This window comes from Lipophrys pholis, assembly GCF_963383615.2.
Source record: "Lipophrys pholis genome assembly, chromosome: 2".
Lineage (NCBI taxonomy): Eukaryota > Metazoa > Chordata > Actinopteri > Blenniiformes > Blenniidae > Lipophrys > Lipophrys pholis.
In genome coordinates this window covers 37,854,523-37,876,044 of record NC_137636.1, presented here as the reverse complement: position 1 = coordinate 37,876,044, position 21,522 = coordinate 37,854,523, and the positions used below count along the sequence as shown (strand labels likewise).

At 49.4% G+C, this 21,522-nt stretch overlaps 2 protein-coding genes across 3 annotated transcripts in view; one reads left to right on the top strand and one right to left on the bottom strand.

Annotated features, from left to right (window-relative positions):
* The window catches only part of wdr59 (WD repeat domain 59), a 19,224-nt gene extending 10,428 nt beyond the window's left edge, over positions 1–8,796 (top strand). Inside the window, 15 exon segments of the mRNA XM_080458022.1 lie at positions 1,003–1,167; positions 1,628–1,723; positions 1,812–1,916; positions 2,637–2,758; positions 2,947–3,100; positions 3,786–3,842; positions 6,880–7,013; positions 7,121–7,202; positions 7,276–7,388; positions 7,548–7,583; positions 7,646–7,661; positions 7,665–7,788; positions 7,862–7,982; positions 8,068–8,210; positions 8,344–8,796. Of these exon segments, the coding sequence (XP_080314148.1) occupies positions 1,003–1,167; positions 1,628–1,723; positions 1,812–1,916; positions 2,637–2,758; positions 2,947–3,100; positions 3,786–3,842; positions 6,880–7,013; positions 7,121–7,202; positions 7,276–7,388; positions 7,548–7,583; positions 7,646–7,661; positions 7,665–7,788; positions 7,862–7,982; positions 8,068–8,210; positions 8,344–8,579 (1,704 nt within the window). The 3' untranslated portion in view covers positions 8,580–8,796.
* Positions 8,720–21,522, bottom strand: gpatch1 (G patch domain containing 1). 2 transcript variants are annotated; one of them, XM_080458020.1, is made up of 20 exons: positions 21,432–21,522; positions 20,721–20,855; positions 20,510–20,595; positions 19,908–20,068; positions 19,640–19,737; positions 17,778–17,836; positions 17,293–17,532; positions 17,059–17,209; positions 16,739–16,818; positions 14,141–14,357; positions 13,603–13,899; positions 13,319–13,497; positions 13,073–13,200; positions 12,762–12,850; positions 12,137–12,261; positions 9,943–10,204; positions 9,780–9,866; positions 9,605–9,711; positions 9,044–9,135; positions 8,720–8,964 (listed from the first exon to the last, which is right to left on the bottom strand). In XM_080458020.1, the coding sequence occupies exons 1-20, from the start codon at positions 21,499–21,501 to the stop codon at positions 8,946–8,948; spliced, it is 2,682 nt and encodes an 893-aa protein (XP_080314146.1). In that variant the 5' UTR covers positions 21,502–21,522; the 3' UTR covers positions 8,720–8,945. The 2 variants fall into 2 exon arrangements, with proteins under 2 accessions (XP_080314146.1, XP_080314147.1); XM_080458021.1 differs by having other exon boundaries at positions 17,293–17,529.

The window sequence follows — 21,522 nt, the reverse complement described above, 5'->3', positions numbered from 1 at the left end:
ACGTCCGTCTTGTTTTAGTCCGGAGCCCCAGAGTGGACATAGAGAAAATAATAATAATAATAATAATAATAACATGAATGAGTTTGGGTCTTATTTTTCACCATTCCAACATTCCATAGTGAATTTCTGCTCCTTTCACTTTATTTTTGGACGTGTCTGAATCAAAAGCTTCAACATGGAGGAATGGAGGTGTAGAATGATAGAACGCTGCTCTGAAACTGTTTCCATGGTAACCTAGCTAAACACTCTGATTAAAGTTCTCTTTCACCGTTAAAAGGCTCATTTTATGTCTATAAACTCCAGCTTTCATTGACAGTAGTTTGTAGTTTGTTTTTTAGTTGCTGATGAACCAAAAGTATTTATTATAAAGAACTTCTGTGGAGCGCCTCATAGCAGAGCGTCTCATAGCGGAGCGCCTCATAGCGGAGCGCCTCATAGCGGAGCGCCTCATAGCGGAGCGTCTCATAGCGGAGCGCCTCATAGCGGAGCGTCTCATAGTGGAGCGTCTCATAGCGGAGCGCCTCATAGTGGAGCGTCTCATAGCGGAGCGCCTCATAGCGGAGCGTCTCATAGCGGAGCGTCTCATAGCGGAGCGTCTCATAGCGGAGTGCCCCCTGCTGCCTCATGCAGACCTCATTCTGCGGTCAGTACTCTCAAGAGCCGCGGCTCCGTGATCGCGGATTAAATTATCTTGTTCCCTTACAGATGGGTCAGTTAGAAATGGATCAGTTAGGTGGGTCAGTTAGAGACGGGTCAGTTAAACGGGTCAGTTAGAGATGGATCAGTTCAACAGGTCAATTAGGGACGGGTCAGTTAGGTGGGTCAGTTAGAGACGGGTCAGTTAGAGACAGGTCAGTTAGAGGCGGCTCAGTTAGAGACGGGTCAGTTAGAGACGAGTAGGTTAATGGCGGGTTGATTAATGGAGGGTCAGTTAGAGGGCAGACATTATAAGGCGCCACAGTCCTGGACTCGCTCTGACTGATGACCACTTCCTGTCTGCAGATGGATGCCATGAACCACAGCTGCATTGTCTCCGCCCACTTCGGCAGCCTTCAGGTTCAGGTGGTGGTCAAGTTCCCCGCCCAGTATCCCAACAACGCCCCGCCCACCTTCCAATTCGTCTCTCCGACAACCATCCCGTCCGCCATGAAGACCAAGATCCAGAAGGTTCCTGAACGTCTAGTCTGTCCTCGTCGATCGTGTCCTCAATCTGTAGCGTCTAGTTCATCATGTCTTCTGTTAGCATGTAGCATCCAGTTTGTCTAGTCCTGCTCTAGTTCCTGTTCAGACACAGACCGGGGTCAGACACAGACTGGGGTCAGACTAGTTCCTGTTCAGACACAGACCGGGGTCAGACACAGACTGGGGTCAGACTAGTTCATATTAAGACACAGACCGGGGTCAGACTAGTTCCTGTTCAGACACAGACCGGGGTCAGACACAGACTGGGGTCAGACTAGTTCCTGTTCAGACACAGACCGGGGTCAGACACAGACTGGGGTCAGACTAGTTACTGTTCAGACACAGACCGGGGTCAGACTAGTTCCTGTTCAGACACAGACTGGGGTCCAACTAGACTCCAGAGCTGGGTTATGTCAGAACACATCAGGACTGTGTCTTCTTCCAGACCCTCAGAGACACGTCACTGCAGAAAGTGAAGAGAAACCAGAACTGTTTGGAACCGTGTGTCCGACAGCTTGTGTCCTGTCTGGAGTCTGACATGGTGAGGAACCCCATCTTGATCCAGACCCTGAACCTGAACCTGACCCTGACCCTGACCCTGATCCAGACTGTGTTGTGTCTCCTCTCAGACTCAGGAGGAGAGTCCGGCCTCGGGTCCCTTTGTGCTCTCGAACCCGGTGACTCCAGCCCTGCAGGCCTTCCCTCGAGTCACCAACACCTATGGCTCGTATCAGGTAATGTTTGTTTACGTGGCCCAAGTCTCGTCTCTGAGTCTCGGACACGTGTCACTGTCTGAAACACGTCTGAAAGAGGTGTCATTGTCTGAAACACGTGTCGTTGTCTGAAACACGTCACTGTCTGAAGCACGGCCGAAACACCTGTCACTGTCTGAAACATGTGTCACTGTCTGAAACGTATCTCTGTCTGAAACATGTGTCATTGTCTGAAACACGTCTGAAACAAGTCTGAAACACGTCTCACTGTCACTGTCTGTTGACTGTCATCAACACGTGTCACTGTCTGAAACACATCTGAAACACGTGTCACTGTCTGAAACATGTGTCACTGTCTGAAACACGTCTGAAACAAGTCTGAAACACGTGTCACTGTCTGAAACATGTCTCACTGTCTGAAACACGTGTCACTGTCTGTTGACTGTCAGCAACACCTGTCACTGTCTGAAACATGTCTGAAACATGTCTCACTGTCTGAAGCACGTCTAAAACACGTCTGAAACATGTCTCACTGTCACTGTCTGTTGACTGTCATCAACACGTGTCACTGTCTGAAACACGTGTCACTGTCTGAAACACGTCTGAAACACGTGTCACTGTCTGAAACACGTGTCACTGTCTGAAACACGTGTCACTGTCTGAAACATGTGTCACTGTCTGAAACACATCTGAAACAAGTTTTAAACACATGTCACTGTCTGAAACACGTGTCACCTGCAGGACGCTAACATTCCATTCCCGCGGACGTCCGGAGCGCGATTCTGTGGCACCGGCTGTTTGGTGTACTTCACTCGACCAATTACCATGCACCGCTCGGTTCCTTCCACTGAGCCCACACCCAGGTACCACGACACACACACACACACACACACACACACACACACACACACACACACACACACACACACACACACACACACACACACACACACACACACACACACACACACACAAAAACAGACTGACTTTGATGTGTGTGTGTGTGTGTGTGTGTGTGTGTGTGTGTGTGTGTGTGTGTGTGTGTGTGTAGGTCCCTGTCAGCCCTCTCAGCCTATCACAGCGGGGTTCTGACTCCGATGAAGATGCGCTCCGAGTCTCAGAGCACTCTGCGTCTGTACAGCGGCAGTCCGACTCGCTCCGATAAAGACACCGTGTCCATCTCCTCCTTCTACTACAAGGAGAGGGTGAGACACACACACACACACACACACACACACACACACTTAATTTACATCAGTAAGAGGGAGGAAGATGCTCTATAATCTGGAGGTTAGGAGGAAGATGCTCTATAATCTAGACTCTAGGTTCTAGAGGTTAGGAGGAAGATGCTCTATAATCTGATGTCAGCAGAATAATGGACTACTGAGAAGCAGAAAACTCCACTTGAGATAATCTAACATGCTGAAAAGTTTTAGGGTTTAATGGTATTTTAGCATGTTAATGCTAATCACATGTGGATTCATGCTCATGCTAATCACATGCTAATGCTATGTCAAGTGGGACACGTGTTCAGATTAACGAGGCTCCTTCTCAGAGTTCATTCAATTAGTAAACCAGTTCAGGATAATGCTAATGCTAATGCTAAAGTAACAGAAAGTCCAGTTAGTACTTTCCTTCGGGTAATGAGCTACTAATTTCTTCTGTGATAAAAGAAGTGAAGTTACTCTAACTAGTTACTTTACAGTATGCCATTCACTACACTGGTTGTCATGGTGATGTTAGAAGAGTCGATTGTGGTTGTCATACGTCTCTCTCTTTCTGATTGACCACCTTCTTGATGGCTTTCCTTTTTTGTTTTTATTCTCCTACCAATCATCTGCCCACCATGCTGCTGTGGGCCCCTCCTCCTTTTTACTGTTCTCCAATCAGAAGCTTCCAATCTCTGCCTGCCGCCGCTGGTCTGTCCAAACGCTCCGTGATTGGCCGGTACTGAGCTCTCTCCGTCCATCAGAGCTTCGCTCTCTTCTCTGTCGCTCTCCGGCGTCGTATTAACGTCGTTTTAACGCCGCTGACCTGCATGTCTCTGATTGGCTGCCTCATCACTAACAGACCCGCCCACAGTTTGTGTTCTGAGGCTCCGACGGTGGAAATGGGTTCGATTCCTGAGGTTAAATGAAGGTTAGTCTCCTCAACTGGAGGAAAAACTTTTTGAAACTTCTCTCACATCAACATGATGTTTGAAGAAAGACGTTTCTTCAAGAAATCAGGAATAATAAATATGAATCACACTGAGTGTTGCTGTGTAGTGGTCACAATGGAGAGGCGGGGCTTTTACATTCAAACACTTTAATTGGCTACAGAATGAGGACACGCCCTCCAGATGTTTGACACGTATTCCAGGAAGAGTAAAGTCAGAAGTCTCACTTCTAAAATTTAATTCTGTCCTGGATCAGGAGGGAAGTCAACAATGAGCCTGTCAGATTAAAACAAAACCAACCCAGACCAAAGCAGTCTGAATACGGGTTAGCAGACGGGTTGCTCAGCCCTCTGGTCAGCATGTCGTTCAGGGTCATTATGGGATGGAGGCAGTTCTGTTCTGCCTGATGTTTCCTCTGAACACGAACTGACCTGCTGCAGCTTCTAATCTCCACTGACCCGTGACCCTGTTCAGGTAAACCTGTGACTGTGTTACAGTGTTCAGGTAAACCTGCCATCTTTACGTTGCCTTAATCCCGTTCGTCAGTGGCAAATCAGGTTTAACTAACCCGTTCACACTGCGACGCCACCCGGCACCATCACATTCTTCTGTATGGAAAACAAATGTACCCAGTGAAGGGTTCAACACATACAGTGAGTGGTTGTCTGAGTCTGGGTTCTAACGGGTACTAACAGGTACTAACAGGTTCCAACAGGGACTAACAGGTTCTAGCTTTTGTAATCCTTTTGATCAAGCATCATTTTCAAAAGCCTGACTCTAGCCTCCATGTGGCTGGACAGGTTCTGACCAGCCTCCAGTCTCGTTGTCAGGTCTGTTGACATTAAACATTAACCGGTGGAAGAAACATCTTCTTGAAGCTCTGGGACTCATCAGCGAAGGAACCCGGGGTCGTCGGGTGTTTCAGGTCTCTTAACCTCTGGCACCGTCGCCCAGGCGACCAGACCGAGGTGGACCCGACCCAAGGCTGTGTCCCAGCAGCGTTTTACCATGGCTCTGCCCTCTTGGTCCAGATCCACCTTGTGGCTTTCTCTACAGCTTCTGAAGCGGATCTGATGGTCTTCCTCTTTGCCTCCCCGGTGAGGTCCAGCAGCTTATGCACTTTGTAGACCACCCTGCAACTCCACCGCTTTCTGCCTCCAGAGGTTCAGCCCGGGTTCTCCAACCGGGCCTCCTGAAATCATTCAGCTGCTCCTGGTACCTGGCAGGCTTCTTCTTGTTGGGCTCATCCACGTGCTCCTCCCAGAGCACCGTGAGCTCCAGAAACATCAGCTGCTTGGTGGAACCTGACAGAAGGATCATATCTGGCCACAGGGTATCGATGTTATGCTAGCTGGGAACCTCCACTGGTTCCTAAGTTTCATTAATAGTTGCCAGTCCGTGGCAAGGAGGCCAGACTCTGCTCAGGATTCTCTCCGGGTATATGGAACTGGATGGTCTTCGGCTTGTGGTGACCCTTGTTGTTGTTCACGGCAGCGGCTCTGATGTCAGCCGCTGCCCTCACCACCTGGTGGTGGCGCGGGTAATGGCACCCGTCTCTAAGAGCTTTCAGGCAGAAGCTGAGGAGGAGTTGTAGGGCTCCCTGGCCTGGGCATTGGGGACGGGAAGGTGTTCTTGTTTTGCCCCAGAAGGTTGGCTGGACTTGGTAAGACCCGATAGAGTGGAAGTCTGCTTTCCAGATGTTGGACCAGGGGACCTTGCCTCTCATTGAGTCCAGGCTCCTTGTTGTCCCATCCTACCATCCCTCTGGTTCCTCCCGGTCCTTTGATCTTATACTTAGTTGTTTAAAAAGGGTCTCAAGACAGCAAGATACGTTTTACCATTTATTTAGCAAAGAAAGTAGATAGTCATATGCAATGCGCAGCGGTGGACCCTGAACATCTCACGCAGGAGTACGAGCAGAGGGTCCAACTTCCGTGGTTCGACATTTTCCTTCTGGGTGGGGGCCACACCTTGACAGTCAGTGGGATTAGTAAATTTTGGCATGGCGTCTGTTGCCAACCGAAAGACGTCCTTCATCAATGTGTGTCATGAAAGCTGAATGTGTCTAATGTTGTTATCCAGAGTAGCTGAGTTCTATCTCTGCTGCTCTGCCATCCTACGTCAGGCTGAGAGCAGAACAACCTCATCCTGCAATGAACGGTCAGAATGTCCTGGTTAGAATTAAACTGTCAGATTTTCAGTATCTAAGCATACTCGTAAACTGTGATCATAGTATTGCTAATGTAATATCACCCACTCCAGACCGGCCTGCACTTCGGCTTTGTCCAGTCCGATGGACCAATAACACCCCCCGATGAGTTGTGTTACTGAGCAGCCGGCACTGCAGGGATCCACCCGTCTGACGGCATCCGCAGTGTGGCTGTTCGAAGGAACTCCATTAGTATTCGACCCAAGACGCTGAGGTGGTCTGAAACTGGCTCCTGAACAATATGAAGCCAATCTAAGAGGTTTATTTTGGATATTTCCACGCAGACCACTAAAACATGATTCTAAACTCAGCACGTTACTCACTGAAACATCGTCAGCTCAACTCACAGACCTTCGTCTTCCTACGACGTCAGCCATGGTCTTCAGTGAAAAGGTACCCAAAACGAGTCCTTGGCATACGGCGAGATCTGTTAGACAGAGCAGAATGAGTCTGTGTGGAGGAGGAGGGAAAGTTTAGGGATCCGAATGAAACAACCCGAAAGCGTCTCGCAGTGTGAACTTGGTCCAGACCACTTTTAATCAGGTGGTGCTTTTCCCCTGTGGGCTGGCTCCTCCCCCTGCCCCTCTCTCTCCTCCCCCCATCCCTCCGTCCGTCAGAAATCGCGCCGCTTCAAGACCAAGAGAGAAGGACCAGACTACGGAAACCGTCCCATCAAACTGGCCGGGAAGGTGATCGTCCAGGACATTTCCTGTCTGCTGCCAGTGCACAAGAGTCTGGGAGAGGGCTACATGTAAGACAGACAGACAGACAGACAGACAGACAGACAGACAGACAGACAGAGACACACACACACACACAGAGAGAGAGTAAAGGTCTGTATTGCTTTTTCTGGTTCAGTCTCAACACGAAGGATGTCCAGGAGACGTGTCAGAAGAATGCAGCAGCGGCGCTCGCAGTCGGACGCAGAGACGTGGCCAAGGTGTGACATCACTCCTCTGTGTGTGTGTGTGTACCTGTGTGCAGGTGTATACTGTGTGTGTACCTGTGTGCAGGTGTGGGCTCTGGCCTCTGCAGCCACCAGTGAGGACCTGAGTCCAGATCCAGACCCGGACACAGAGACTCCGTGGGCCAGACATCCGTTTGGACGCCACCTGCTGGAGACTCTGTGAGACGCAGTGTTGTTGGAAAGCTGGAAGCGTGTGTGTGTGTGTGTGTGTGTGTGTGTGTGTGTGTGTGTGTGTGTGTGTGTGTGTGTGTGTGTGTGTGTGTGTGTGTGTGTGTGTGTGTGTGTGTGTGCAGTTGTCTGATGTGTGTGTGTCCTCAGCTTGGACCACTACAGTCAGATGACCACTCTCGATACGTGAGTCCAGTTCTAGTCCGGCTCTGCCTGGTTAACCTGTCGGGGCGAGTTAGTTTCAGCAGACCGGTGTTAACCATCTGAACGCTCTCGTCTGACTGGCCGCCGCCTCCTCTGTGCTCCCAGCCCAGCTACACCTCCAGCTCCGTCACCTCGGGCTCCTCCACCACTTCGGACTCGGGTCCCACCGCGTCCACCTGGACCACAGGTCAGACTGCACGCCGCCGCCTCCAACATTCCGTTTAGCCGTCACCTGAGCCATCACTTCCTGTCGTTCTCAGGTCGAGACTCGGAGCACGCCACCCCGTGGGGGGAGTCGTCACCTGACGACTATCGCTATGGTAACCAGGCTTACACTGACCCCCGGGAGCACGAGCGAGACCAGCACGACATGAACAAGAGGTGAGGAGGCTCCGCCCCCAAGTGGCCGCTGTGGAGGCTCCGCCCCCAAGCAGCCTGACCTCTGACTCCTGGACGTCCTCCGCAGGTTGCTGGATCCCACAAACACGCTGCAGTTTGACGACTTCAAGAAGTGTTACGGAGAGATTCTGTACCGTTGGGGTCTGAGGGACAAACGCGCCGACGTGCTGAAGTTCGCTTCCTGTCCACCAGAACCGCACAAAGGCATTGGTACGTTCGCGACAGTCCCCTCACACTCTTACAGGTTACCGGGGGCGGAGCCTGTCCCCACCCACTACAGGTGACATGAAGACCTGTGCCACAGTAATCCCACAGTGTTGGGGTACGTTTGTTTTCTCCACAGAGTTCGGCCTGTACTGCTGCCACTGTCGCAGTCAGGCTCGGGGGACGCAGTGCGCCGTCTGTAAGCGTCTCACCTTCCAGTGCGCCGTGTGCCACGTGGCAGTCCGAGGCTCATCCAACTTCTGCCTGAGCTGTGGACACGGAGGACATACGGGACACATGATGGACTGGTTCCGGAGACAGGACGAGTGTCCGGCTGGCTGCGGCTGCCACTGCCTGCTGCAGAGCACCTTCTGAAGGCGAAACAAACACACCTCGGGGACAGAGATGCTCTGCAGGGCGAAACAAACGCACCCTGAGGACAGAGCACCTTCTGAAGGCGAAACAAACACACCTCGGTCCAGCAGACTCTGAAATGACGTCACCAGAGAAAAGTTCCACGTTCATGACTCATTTCACAGAAATTGTTTTAATCTGCACAGAAAAACATGTGAATAAAAAATGTCCGAGTCAGATCCAGCCTCAAGGTTATAACACACACACACACACACACACACACACACACACACACACACACACACACACACACACACACACACTCTTTAATTCCACATGTTTTATTTGAAGCAGATAAAGTGAAGAGATGAAGATCCTCGGAGTCAATCAAGAGACACTCTTCAACCTGTAGAGACACACACACTTGGAATAAGTGACAGATGGTGTAACTGTTGCCATGGTAACAGATAAGTGCTCCTCCTCACCTCCTGAGCAGCTCCTCCGTGGACACCTCCTCCTCGTCCTCGCTGCTCTTCGGCTGCTTGGTTTTGTGTTTGTTTTTCTTGTGTTTCTTTTTCTGCAGACAAACTTCCAGAGTCACTTCCTGTGCTCACCAGACTAAACAATCGGTTTTCTCCCCGTCGATCTTAAAGTTACCCGTCGGCACAACACCAATAAAACTCCTCAAAATGATGTAGTACATAAGCCAGGCCTACAGGTGGTGCTGTAGCTCTGCCACACAAATCCACCATATGGCCTCATTAAAGCAGCATCTGCTGCTCCACCTGCAGCAGATCTTCTGCCATATTAAGTGACATCACAGAGAGGGAGGCGGGGTTATCTGTCAGCTCATGTCCGTCCAAACGTCAAAGCGTTTTAAAATTCCTCTACTCTGGAACCCGTTCAAAAGAAACCTTTTCAGGCTTCTGAACGGCGAGTTAATGGTCAAACTAAAACGATGTCGTGGAGACAGGAACACAGTCTGCAGCATCGCCTCCTCATTTCTCCTCCTCCTCCTCCTCTCACTGCTCTTCCCATTCCTTTACCTTTTTCTCTTTCTTGTGTTTGTGTTGCTTCTTGTTCTTGTGCTTCTTCTCTCTGCTCCTCCTGCTGTGCGCCTCCTGCTCCTCCTTAATGGTAGCACCTCCTCTGACTGAACAGGAGAATCATGTCAGCAGTGAGCATAGCATTGAAGAGACGTTTCCAGACAGCGACACTCACCAGGAGCAGCTGAAGGAGGCGGGAGCTTGGGACCAAACTCCTCCAGCTCCTCCTCTTTCACAGAGGGAGTACGAGGAGGTGCAGCAGCTGTTAGAGGAGAAACTCGTTAAAACAAACGACTTGGTAAACCTCCACAACCTGAACTCAGAACCTTAACTCAGACCTCCTGAGAGCTTGCTGGAGCTGACGGAGGAGGAGGAGGTGATGTTGAAGAGGTTCAGCTGCTGTGTGTTGGTGCGTCCTTCCTCCTCCTCCTCCTCTTCCTGCTCCTCCTCCGATGAAGACGACTGGTCATCTGAGGAGCCTTCGAAGATGGCCTTAAAGAGATCCATTGGAGGCCTGCTCTCCTCCTCTTCCTCCTCCTCCTCCTTCTGGTTCTTCTCCTGCTCCTCCTGGTTGGACTTCTGCTGGTCTACAGGTTCGTTCTGTGAAAAGAAAACAGAAGCTGAAGGTTCAGAGGTCTGTACTACGACGCTGGATTTTCTCTTATCCAGATAACTTCAGGATTAACTCTGGTTTTCTGTACTACGACTCTCGCTCACTTCTCACCAGGATAAATCACCATGGTAACTGATGCTGAAAGTCTAACCTGCTCCGGAGCAGGTTATGTTCTGGATAAGAGGGCAAAGCTCCGCCTCCTGACCAATCAGAGCTCTTAGAAAATGGCCTTCCCATTCTTAAAGGAGACATATCATGCTTTTAAATCCTTCCTTTTTACATATAAATCATACAGTTGTGGTCTATACAACGCGAAACTGCAATGCTTGGGTCTGAATTCCTCATTATTAGAGCTCCACAGGCCCCTTTTCAACCCCTTTTCTGATGTGCTTCTGAGAGCAACTCGTTTTGGGGCGGTCTCTTCAAATGCAAATGAGACACTTCATACCCCGCCTCCTCTCCAGGTTGCAGAGGTGACACTCGGTTCAACGTCACCCTGTTCGGCCATCTTTGTAGTTTGATAGAACAGATACAATTATCTAGCGGCGCAGAAACTTTATATTCACACATTATTTACAAAATGTCAACAAGGGAAGATTTGTCCATCCAGCCATACATGTTGGAGCCAGAGTCGGACCCGGCGGAGCGAGATGAAAATGACGATGATGCACCTGAAGAACAACGTCTTCATATGGATGTAACGCAATGGTGTGTTACTATATTTACACTAACTTCTCCATCCATGCCCACTACTACAATACTGCCTGTATTACAACGACTATTTAACACAGAAGTTACATTATAATCTAAAACGAGCACACAGTGCTAACATATGAAGACGGTGCAACTGCTAATGCTAACAAAACAATGACAGGGACGTCTTATCATCACACTTTTTAGCGTTATATACAGCTTACCGAAGTGCTCTGTTCGTCGTCTCCATAGATAGAAGGAACTGACCGCTCAATCAGACGAAGTCTTTCAGCAAATCCTTCTTTATACTGGCGGAGGTTGCTGAAGCAGTCGTCCTTAAAGTGATTCGCGCACACAAAAATGACCTTACCCACAGATGTGGGTACATTTCTGTGAAAAATAAAACTCAACCAGGCACTTCGAAAAGGTTCTGATGCTGGGAGACGGTGTAACGAAGCTTGTGGGTTACTACATCCAACAACCGAACATTTCGACTTATCCTCTCGTAACTTCGGTTGGACTACAAAATCGCAGCGAGAAACAAAAATGGCGGATTGCTCGAAATGTCGATGTCCTAATTTGGCAGTTCCGCTGAGAATACTGTGACGTCATTGTTCAAAAAACGTAATAGAGAATAGAAAAATCGAAACCGATCGCAAAATATGACCAAAACAGAATATAAAGATATCACCGGAGCACCTGAAGAGAGTACTTTGAACTTTTCTGTACTTCTAAACACTCTAAATATACAACAAAATGCATTTAAGGGCTAAAAAAGTGGATTTAGCATGATATGTCCCCTTTAAATGATGGTGATTGGTGGGCAGGTTCAGCACTGAGCTGCAGCAGAGATAAGAAATTCATTTAGAGCGATCTTTTTGACATAATAAAATCTTTTTCTTGACTTGTTCCAGGTCTGTTTATCTCCACGAGGGCTGATCTGGAATAATGAGGTTCATGATCACACCTGACAGAACTGCAGAAACATGAATTTATGGAACCAGAACTACTCGTGTCGTCACGGTGATGAATTCATATCCCAACAGGAAACACACTCACACGGAGGAAACTCCGCCTCAGAACCAGTGGATGTAAAATGTAGCATAAAAGAAGAGCAGTGAGGAAGCTCTGCCTGGAACCGTTCTGCTGGAACTTAGTGATCAGCGTACCACTCTGTTTAGGAGGAGGGGAGGAGCTCTCACTAGTTTATCTTGAGGACTTTGTACCTCAGATTTGTTGCTTGGGGTCGGATGGCTGCTGCTAGCAGGAGGAGGCGCAGCCGGCTGGTTGTTCCTCTGCTCCGAAACGTCCCACCTGGACTTCTTCGAGGACTCTGGAGGTTTCAGAGGAGCTGAGGAGACGCAGAGGCAGGAGTTAGGGAGGAGAGGAGGAATAGAGGCAGAGGCAGGAGTTAGGGAGGAGAGGAGGAGACATAGGAAGTAGTTAGGGAGGAGAGGAGGAGGAGAGGCAGAGGGAGGAGTTAGGGAGGAGAGGTAGAGGCAGGAGTTAGGGAGGAGAGAAGGAATAGAGGCAGAGGCAGGAGTTAGGGAGGAGAGAAGGAACAGAGGCAGAGGGAGGAGTTAGGGAGGAGACACAGGAAGTAGTTAGGGAGGAGAGGAGGAGGAGGAGACACGGGAAGTAGTTAGGGAGGAGAGGTAGAGGGAGGAGTTAGGGAGGAGAGGTAGAGGGAGGAGTTAGGGAGGAGAGGAAGAGGGAGGAGTTAGGGAGGAGAGTAGGAGGAGGAGGAGACAAGAAGTAGTTAGGGAGGAGAGGTAGAGGGAGGAGTTAGGGAGGAGTTAGGGAGGAGAGGTAGAGGGAGGAGTTAAGGAGGAGCAAAGAAGTTGAACTCACCGGTTGTTTCTTTGTTTTCATTCATAGTCAGAAAGTTAAAGACCGAAAATTTGTCTCTTTTTACTTTAGGAAGACCAACAAACCCTGACCTGGAGAACACACACACACACACACACACACACACACACACACACACACACACACACACACACACACACACACACACACACACACACACACACACACACACACACACACACACACACACACACACACACACACACACACACACACACACACACACACACACACACACACAGTAAACGTACAGTAATTACACGGCGTGTGTGTCTGTGTGTGTTTTTGGTTACCCTGGAAACGGGTCAGGGACGTTGAACCTCTTGCACAGCAGTTTGTCAGGATGCCACTCGAATGTTTCTCTGGTCATCGCTCCGAACATCTTCATCTTCACAGCAGCCTGTTTCTCATCCTCGTCGCCCTGGCAACCGAATAGACAGCAGACAGGATGTTGTGTGTGTGTGTGTGTGTGTGTGTGTGTGTGTGTGTGTGTGTGTGTGTGTGTGTGTGTGTGTGTGTGTGTGGCACCGTCCTCCCACCTCCTGGTCCCGTCGCTCCTCCACCATGTCCTGGTCGTCCTCCTTCTTGGCTCGGGTGAAGCGGGACGACAGTGAGGACGAGGACGGCCGGTACAGGATGGAGGCCCGGAGGAACTCGTCTCGCTCCCGGCTGCGCTCCCACTCCGTCATGGAGGAGTCCATACTCTGGTCCAGGGCGTCTGGGGACAGAGAGGCTTGAAGACTCAGCCAGGGGCCGGTAACAAGACGGGTTGACGGAGTCTGGGTCTGGTTGGTCTTGCTGGTGGCTGTCTGGAGCCATTTACCTCGGTGTCCCTGTTTCAGGCAGTTCAGGTAGAGCTCATATCGAGCCTGTTTGCTTGGGTTCTTGTCAAACGGTCTGAAGGACTGCGACGACTCGTGGACGCCATGCCACGCCACCAGCGCCTGTTGCTGCTGCTGCATGCCGTGGGAAGGTGACGGCTCCCCCGGTACCAGTGCCGGCCCCGGTACCGGCACCTGGGCTTCCTGGGGTCTGGAGGAGGAGGGGTTGGATGCGTTTCGCAGGCTGCACAGACGCTGTCGGTCTTCAGGCCTCAGCAGGTCCAGGACTGAAGCAGGACCTGAGAGAACAGATCTTCACTAGGTCTTTCAAACACTGAGCTATCTGAAAAGATCAAACCTCTCAGGATCAATCTACCTGACAGAAAACTAAAACCTGCCCCCCAAAGGCAGAGGCCGGCAACTACGACAGACAAAACTATCCAGAGACCAGGAACCATCAGAGTAACTTTCCTTAGGTCCAAGAAACCAGGGGTCAACCTATGGTCAGCCTGTAGGGGGCGACGTTGTCCTTAATAATACCTTTCAGGACGTCCTCTCCCAGCATGGCCCTCCTCTGGCCACAGTCCAGCTGGTGGCGTCCTCCTTGTTGGGGCTCCTCTGTGACCATGTGGCCCCTGGATGTCCGGAGGGCCTCAGCCAGCACCAGGCTGACCGAGGACAGCGCCGAGACGTCCAGTGATGGACGGAGACGACGCACTGGGCGGAAATCTCTGGGCAGAACGGGTGGGGGGAAAATCTGCAGAGAGGCAGAGTTGCTTCAGGGAACCCCGAGTAGCTTAACAACGAGTAGGTTAACGACGAGTAGAAAACGATGAGTAGGTTAACGACAAGTAAGAAAACGCAGAGTAGGTTAACGCCGAGTAGGAATAGACGAGTTGGTTACTAACGAGTAGGAAACGACGAGTAGGTTGATGACAAGTAGATTAACGACGAGTAGAAAACGATGAGTAGGTTAACGACAAATAAGAAAACGCAGAGTAGGTTAACGCCGAGTAGGAATGGACGAGTTGGTTACTGACGAGTAGGTTAACGAGTAGGAAACGACGAGTAGGTTGACGACAAGTAGATTAACGACGAATAGGTTAACGACGAGTAGGAAATGAGGAGTAAGGAACGACGAGTAGTCTAACGACAAGTAGGTTAATGACAGGTAGGTTAACGAAGAGTAGGTCAACGACGAGTAGATTAACGACAAATAGGTAAATGACGAGTAGGATTTGGACGAGTTGGTTAACGACAAGTAGGAAACGACGTGTAGGTTAACGATGAGAATGCTAACGACGAGTAGGAAAACACCGAGTAGGAAAACGACGAGCAGGTTAACGCTGAGTAGGAATGGACGACTTGGTTAACGACGAGTAGGTTAATGCCGAGTAGGTTAACGCGGAGTAGGAAAACGCGGAGTAGGAAAACGCGGAGTAGGTTAACGACAAGTAGGTTAACGACGAGTAGAAAACGATGAGAAGGTTAACGACGAGTAGGAAACGACAAGTAGCCTAGCGACTAGTAGGCTAACGATGAGTAGGTTAAGGATGAATAGGTCAACGATGAGTAGGAAACGACAAGTAGTCTAATGACAAATAGGTTAACGACGAGTAGGTTAACGACGAATAGGAAACGACGAGTAGGTTAACGAGTAGAAAACGATGAGTAGGTTAACGACGAGTAGGCTAGCGACTAGTAGGTTAACGATGAGTAGAAAAAGATGAGTAGGTTGACGACAAGTACATTAACGACGAATAGGCTAACGACGAGTAGGCTAACGACAAGTAGGTTAACGACAGGTAGGTTAACGACAGGTAGGTTAACGACGGGTAGGCTAACGATGAATATTTAAATGACGAGTAGGAAAAGACGAGTAGGAATAGACGAGTTGGTTAACGACAAGTAGAAAACGACGTGTAGGTTAACGATGAGTAGGCTAACAAGGAGTAGGTTAATGACGAGTAGATTAACGACGAATAGGTAAATGACGAGTAGCAAACGACGAGTAGGAATGGACGAGTTGGTTAACGACAAGTAGGAAACGACGTGTAGGTTAACGACGAGTAGGCTAACGACAAGTAGATTAACGACGAATAGGTAAATGACGAGTAGGAATGGACGAGTTGGTTAACGACAAGTAGGAAACGACGTGTAGGTTAACGATGAGTAGGCTAACGACAAGTAGGAAACGACGTGTAGGTTAACGATGAGTAGTCTAACGACGAGTAGGAAAACACAGAGTAGGAAAACGACGAGCAGGTTAACGCCGAGTAGGAATGGACGAGTTGGTTAACGCCGAGTAGGTTAACGCCGAGTAGGTTAACGCCGAGTAGGTTAACGACAAGTAGGTTAACGACGAGTAGAAAATGATGAGTAGGTTAACGACGAGTAGGAAACGACAAGTAGGCTAGCGACTAGTAGGGTAACGATGAGTAGAAAACGATGAGTAGGTTAACGACGAATAGGAAACGACGAGTTGGTTAACGACGAGTTGGTTAACGACGAGTGGGAATGGACGAGTTGGTTAACGACAAGTAGGTTAACAATGAGTAGGAATGGGCGACTTGGTTAACGACGAGTAGGTTAACAACGAGTAGGAAAGGACGAGTAGGTTAACGACAAGTACATTAACGACGAATAGGCTAACGACGAGTAGGCTAACGACAAGTAGGTTAACGACGGATAGGTTAACGACGGGTAGGTTAGTGACGAGTAGATTAACGATGAATAGGTAAATGACGAGTAGGAAAACGACGAGTAGGAATAGACGAGTTGGTTAACGACAAGTAGAAAACGACGTGTAGGTTAACGATGAGTAGGCTAACGACGAGTAGGAAAAAGACGAGTAGGTTAACGACGAGTAGGAATGGACGAGTTGGTTAACGACGAGTAGGTTAACGACGAGTAGGTTAACGACGAGTAGAAAACAACAAGTAGGTTAACGCCGAGTAGGTTAACGCCGAGTAGGTTAACGACGAGTAGAAAACAACAAGTAGGTTAACGCCAAGTAGGTTAACGCCGAGTAGGTTAACGACGAGTAGGTTAACGACGAGTAGGAAACAACAGGCTGGAAATGAGTGGGAGTCGTAATCATGGATTCAGGCACGACGGAGTCATGAGATCTTTACTGACCTTCTCCTTCTCTGTTGGTTTCTGAGCCAACGTGAATCCTTCCAGGATTTTCCCAACGTACGAAGCATCTCTGCTTCTTTCTGCTCAAGAAATGAAAGACGTGGAAACGGTCTCTTCAGCATGTTGTCTCATGAAGGAAGACAAAAGGTGTAGAGTCGCCAGTCACTAGTTCCACTTCCTGTCCGCTGAGCCTCACAGCTAAAGGAGTTAGTCTTATGCTCCTCTCCTTGATCTTCCTCACCTGTCGTCTTGCTCTCTTCTTGAAACCCCCCCCACCCGTAGTCTTGCTCTCTTCCTGAACCCCCCCCCCCCCCACTCACCTGTCTTCTTGGTGTACTGCTGAGGGGCGGTCCAGCCGTACAGACCGTCTCCTGGCTCCTCCCCTCCCAGCTCAGTGTCGTACCGGGACATGGAGTCTCTGTGGTAAACCTCTTCATCGTCATCATCTTCCAGCGCGCCCACCCCGAATGCCTGCAGGCCGAAGGTCAGATGCAGGTGGGGTAAGAGCCACTGCCCCCCCCCGCCCCTCCCCAACCTGTCTGTGGTGACCTTACCTGCCCAGCCACACCCCCTCTCCTGGCTGTGCTGCCGGCACCTCCGAACAGGCTCCGCCCCTCCGCCTGCGGCCTGAACAGTTGGATGTGTTCGGGGGCCGCAGGGCCCAGCAAGGCCCGGCCCGGATCCAGACCCTGGTACCCCAGACCCTGAAGACCCAGCCGGGGGCTGAAGTCCACCGGGGTCACATCTTTTGGGGCAAAGGTCACGTTCTCAGGCGTAAACTCCTCCTCATCCTCCTGATGAAGACCACACACACACACACACACACACACACACACACACACACACACACACACACACACACACACACACACACACACACACACACACACACACACACACACACACACACACACACACACACACACACACACACACACACACACACACACACACACACACACACACACACACACACACACACTGTAACTTGAACAATTTTAAAATGACATTTCCAGAATGTGAGGCAGTGACCTCTGACCTCCGATTCCTCCGAGCCAACAGGGGGCAGCACAGAGCTGTGACGTCCAGGTCCTGGATCTGTGAGGAGGACAAACACAGTGACACCTGAGGCCTGTACTATGAACCGTGATACACATATCCAGGATCTCTCTCCGTTTGACTAATCCAGACGTGCGCAATCCTGATCACCATTACTACGAAGCAGGTTATCAACTCGCTGGTTCAACACAGACCTACGTGTGTGCGTTCACATGAAAGGGGCGGAGTTTGCCGCATCTGACCAATCACACATACCCTGTCACGATAATCATTAAATCAATTAATTGCACGATAATTAAAAATGAGCTGGATAAGTTTGCCAGGCTCGATAATTTTTCATTTACCAAAGACGTCACTGTGAGCGGCGCTCATTCTGGTGTTAGTGAGCGGCGCTCACAGTTTAATGTTGTTGTAGAGAGTTGCCAGATTTCTGAACCTTCCAGTGAAAACCCAGTAAGGCTCACTGTAAACAGGCCTTAACATGAAGGGGGAAAACAGCCAATCTGGCAACAGCAGCCACCAGAGAGGCTCCGCCGCATACGTCATCAAAATGCGAAGCATCGCGACAAAAACAAATAGAAGACAGCAGCTCTACCTCAGACTCTGTCTCCATGACTCGGCTTTTTAAGGGTGAACAAGCTTCATGCTGCTGATACTGGGTGATGAGTTCAGGTGCATCACGTAACTCCAAAGCTCACAGCAACATATTTAAAAAAATAGAATTATGAACTATTTCATTTTTGGAACTTTGAATTTAGAACTATGAACTGAACTAGTTCATATTAAAATTTGTGAACTGAACTTTGAACTGGTTCATGTAGAAACTGAACTTTCCCAACACTGCCTGTCAATCACTCTGGTGTGTGTGTGTGTGTGTGTGTGTGTGTGTGTGTGGGGGGGGGGACCTGGCACACCTGAGAGCAGCATGAGACCCCGTGAGGAGGAGAGGGAGGGATGAGGTTGTTTTGATTCTTTATTTTGGATATTTACAATGTGTCTTGGTGAGATTATGCCATATTAATTTATCAGTGATATAAACGGACCGCACGTCCGTTATTCAATCAATTTGACTTTATTCCAGCAGAATCTTCCTTTAGTTTATATATATTCACTTGTTTTGAGGCCGAGTTTCTCTTGTGTTTCCTGTTGGAATATTAATTCATCACCATGACGACAGAAGTAGCTCTGCGTTCCATAAATTCATGGTTCTGCAGTTCTGTCAGGTGTGATCATGAACCTCATTATTCCAGATCAACCCTCGTGGAGATAAACAGACCCGGAACAAGTCCAGAACCAGAACCTCCTTCAGAGCCTCAGAGACCAGGATTTATTTTATTATGTCAAAAAGATTGTTCCATTTAATTTATCATCTCCTCTCTGCTGCAGCTCAGAGCTGAACCTGCCCACCAATCACCATCATTTAAGAATGGGCGGGGCATTTTCCAAGAGCTCTGATTGGTCAGGAGGCGGAGCTTTGCCCTCTTATCCAGAACATAACCTGTTCTGGAGCAGGTTAGACTTTCAGCGTCAGTTACCATGGTGATTTATCCTGGTGAGAAGTTAGTGAGCGTCGTCATACAGAAAACCAGAGTTAATCCTGAAGTTACCTCGATAAGAGAAAATCCAGCTTCATAGTACAGACCTCTGCTTGGTCCAGTTCAGAGACCAGAAAATTAACCAGAGCACTGCCAACACCTCCTGCTGCTGTCCAACCACTCGGTTAGGCTTTGTCATGAAGTGGGTGGAGCTAGTCATCACTACAACAAAAACCATAAAAGTAACACACACACACACACACACACACACACACACACACACACACACACACACACACGACTGTACCGGCGGTCTGTCGGCGAGCTTTCCTCTTCACGCGGGGTCCCACACCCTGACCCTCCTTCCAGCCCATCCTCCTCAGCAGCTCCACCCCAACAGTCAACCTGAGACACAAATCAAACGCACCTTTCACTCCATAATTCTAAATGTCATGTTTTCATTGGAGGAGAGGGAAGAGCCCGCTCATGATATGTTGGCTTCATTTCTTCTCTCGCTCAGTCAGTTTCCTCCAATGCCACTTAGCAGCTGCTAGCATGTCCGTCTCCATAGTAACCTGGCGGGGGCGATGAGCTCCTCCAGCAGAGTGTCTCCGGGGATCAGGGCGGCCTGCGAGCTCACGGCCTTCTTCTTTTCTGCTGCTGCGTCTCCGCGGCTCGACGAGAACTCCTCGCTCCTGCAGATGTCTGAGGGAGCGATGCCGTGCTCGCCAAAGTCCTGATGCCCCGCGACAACAACAACAGAATCAACAACAACATCAACAAGAAGAACATCATCAACAAGCACATCAACAACATCAACATCAACAAGAACAACCACATCAATAACAACATCAACAAGCAGAACAACATCAACAAGCACAACAACCACATCAATAACATCAACAAGAAGAACAACATCAACAAGCACAACAACATCAACATCAACAACATCAACAAGCACAAGAACAACAACATCAACAAGAAGAAACACATCAACAAGCACAAGAACAACCACATCAATAACAACAACATCAACAAGAAGAACATCATCAACAAGCACAAGAACATCAACATCAACAACAACAACATCAACAACATCAACAAGAACAACAACAGCAACAAGAAGAACAACAGGCGGAGCTGCGCTGGCCGACCCCTGCCACTCTGTCCTTCCTACCTCCTCGTCCATGAAGTCTTCTGGTCTGGCAGCATGTTTCTCAGCCTTCTGTTGCCGTGACGACACAAAGGTTGACGGGGTCCAACCTATAGCCATGAGAGCACAGGTTGACAGATCACCGTGGCAACAGGAGGTCTCACCTTGACACCACCCGTCAACAATCACAGAAGAGCGAAGGAAATGGAATCGGAGGAGGTGTGAGGATGGTGACCTTCTTTGGATCCCACCGTGTTGAAGTAACCGGCAGAGAAACCTCCGGTAAACGCTCCATGGAACCTCTGGTACCGACCGCGCTCGTCCTTCACTGTCTGCTCATGGAGGGGGAGGGGCTTCCTGAGAGGCTCATCTACAATGGAGAGAGACAGAGACAGAGACAGAGACAGACAGGGAGTTAAAGATAGAGAAACACCCACAAATACAAAACTCATCCATTTATTGAAATAAATTGTTTCAGATTTTGACCAACAAAATAAAAACAAATCTGCGTCTTACAAGCAGTTTGCTGATATTTGGAAGATTTTTTGTTTTTTTACCAAAAAGGTATTTTAATTCTGACAACAAAGAATACTGAGAGAGATAATAAGATTCCTCGTGTGGGAAATACATCAAACTGAATGACATCCTGAAGATTTTCTGAATGAAGTCCCGCAGCGGGTTAGCAGCGTCGCCAGCGGGCTACAGTGTTAGCAGCGGGTTAGCAGCGTCAAAGCGGACTAGCAGTGGTTTAACAGTGTCACCCGCGGGCGAGCAGCGGGTTAGCAGCGGGTTAGCAGCGTCGAATCGGAATAGCAGCGGGATCGCAGCGTTAGCTGCGACAAGCAGGCGCTAAAGCGGCTGGCAGCGGCTTCATGTTCACGTTTAACAGGCAGGGGAAGAAACGCGGAGAAAATCCGCAAATAATGAGCACAAACATGAAGCTCACCTTCCTCCAGAGGCTCCAGAGGAGTCCCGAAAGTTACAAAGTCTTCCTCACCGTCGCTGCACGACGACATGTTGGATATTGTATCTACGGA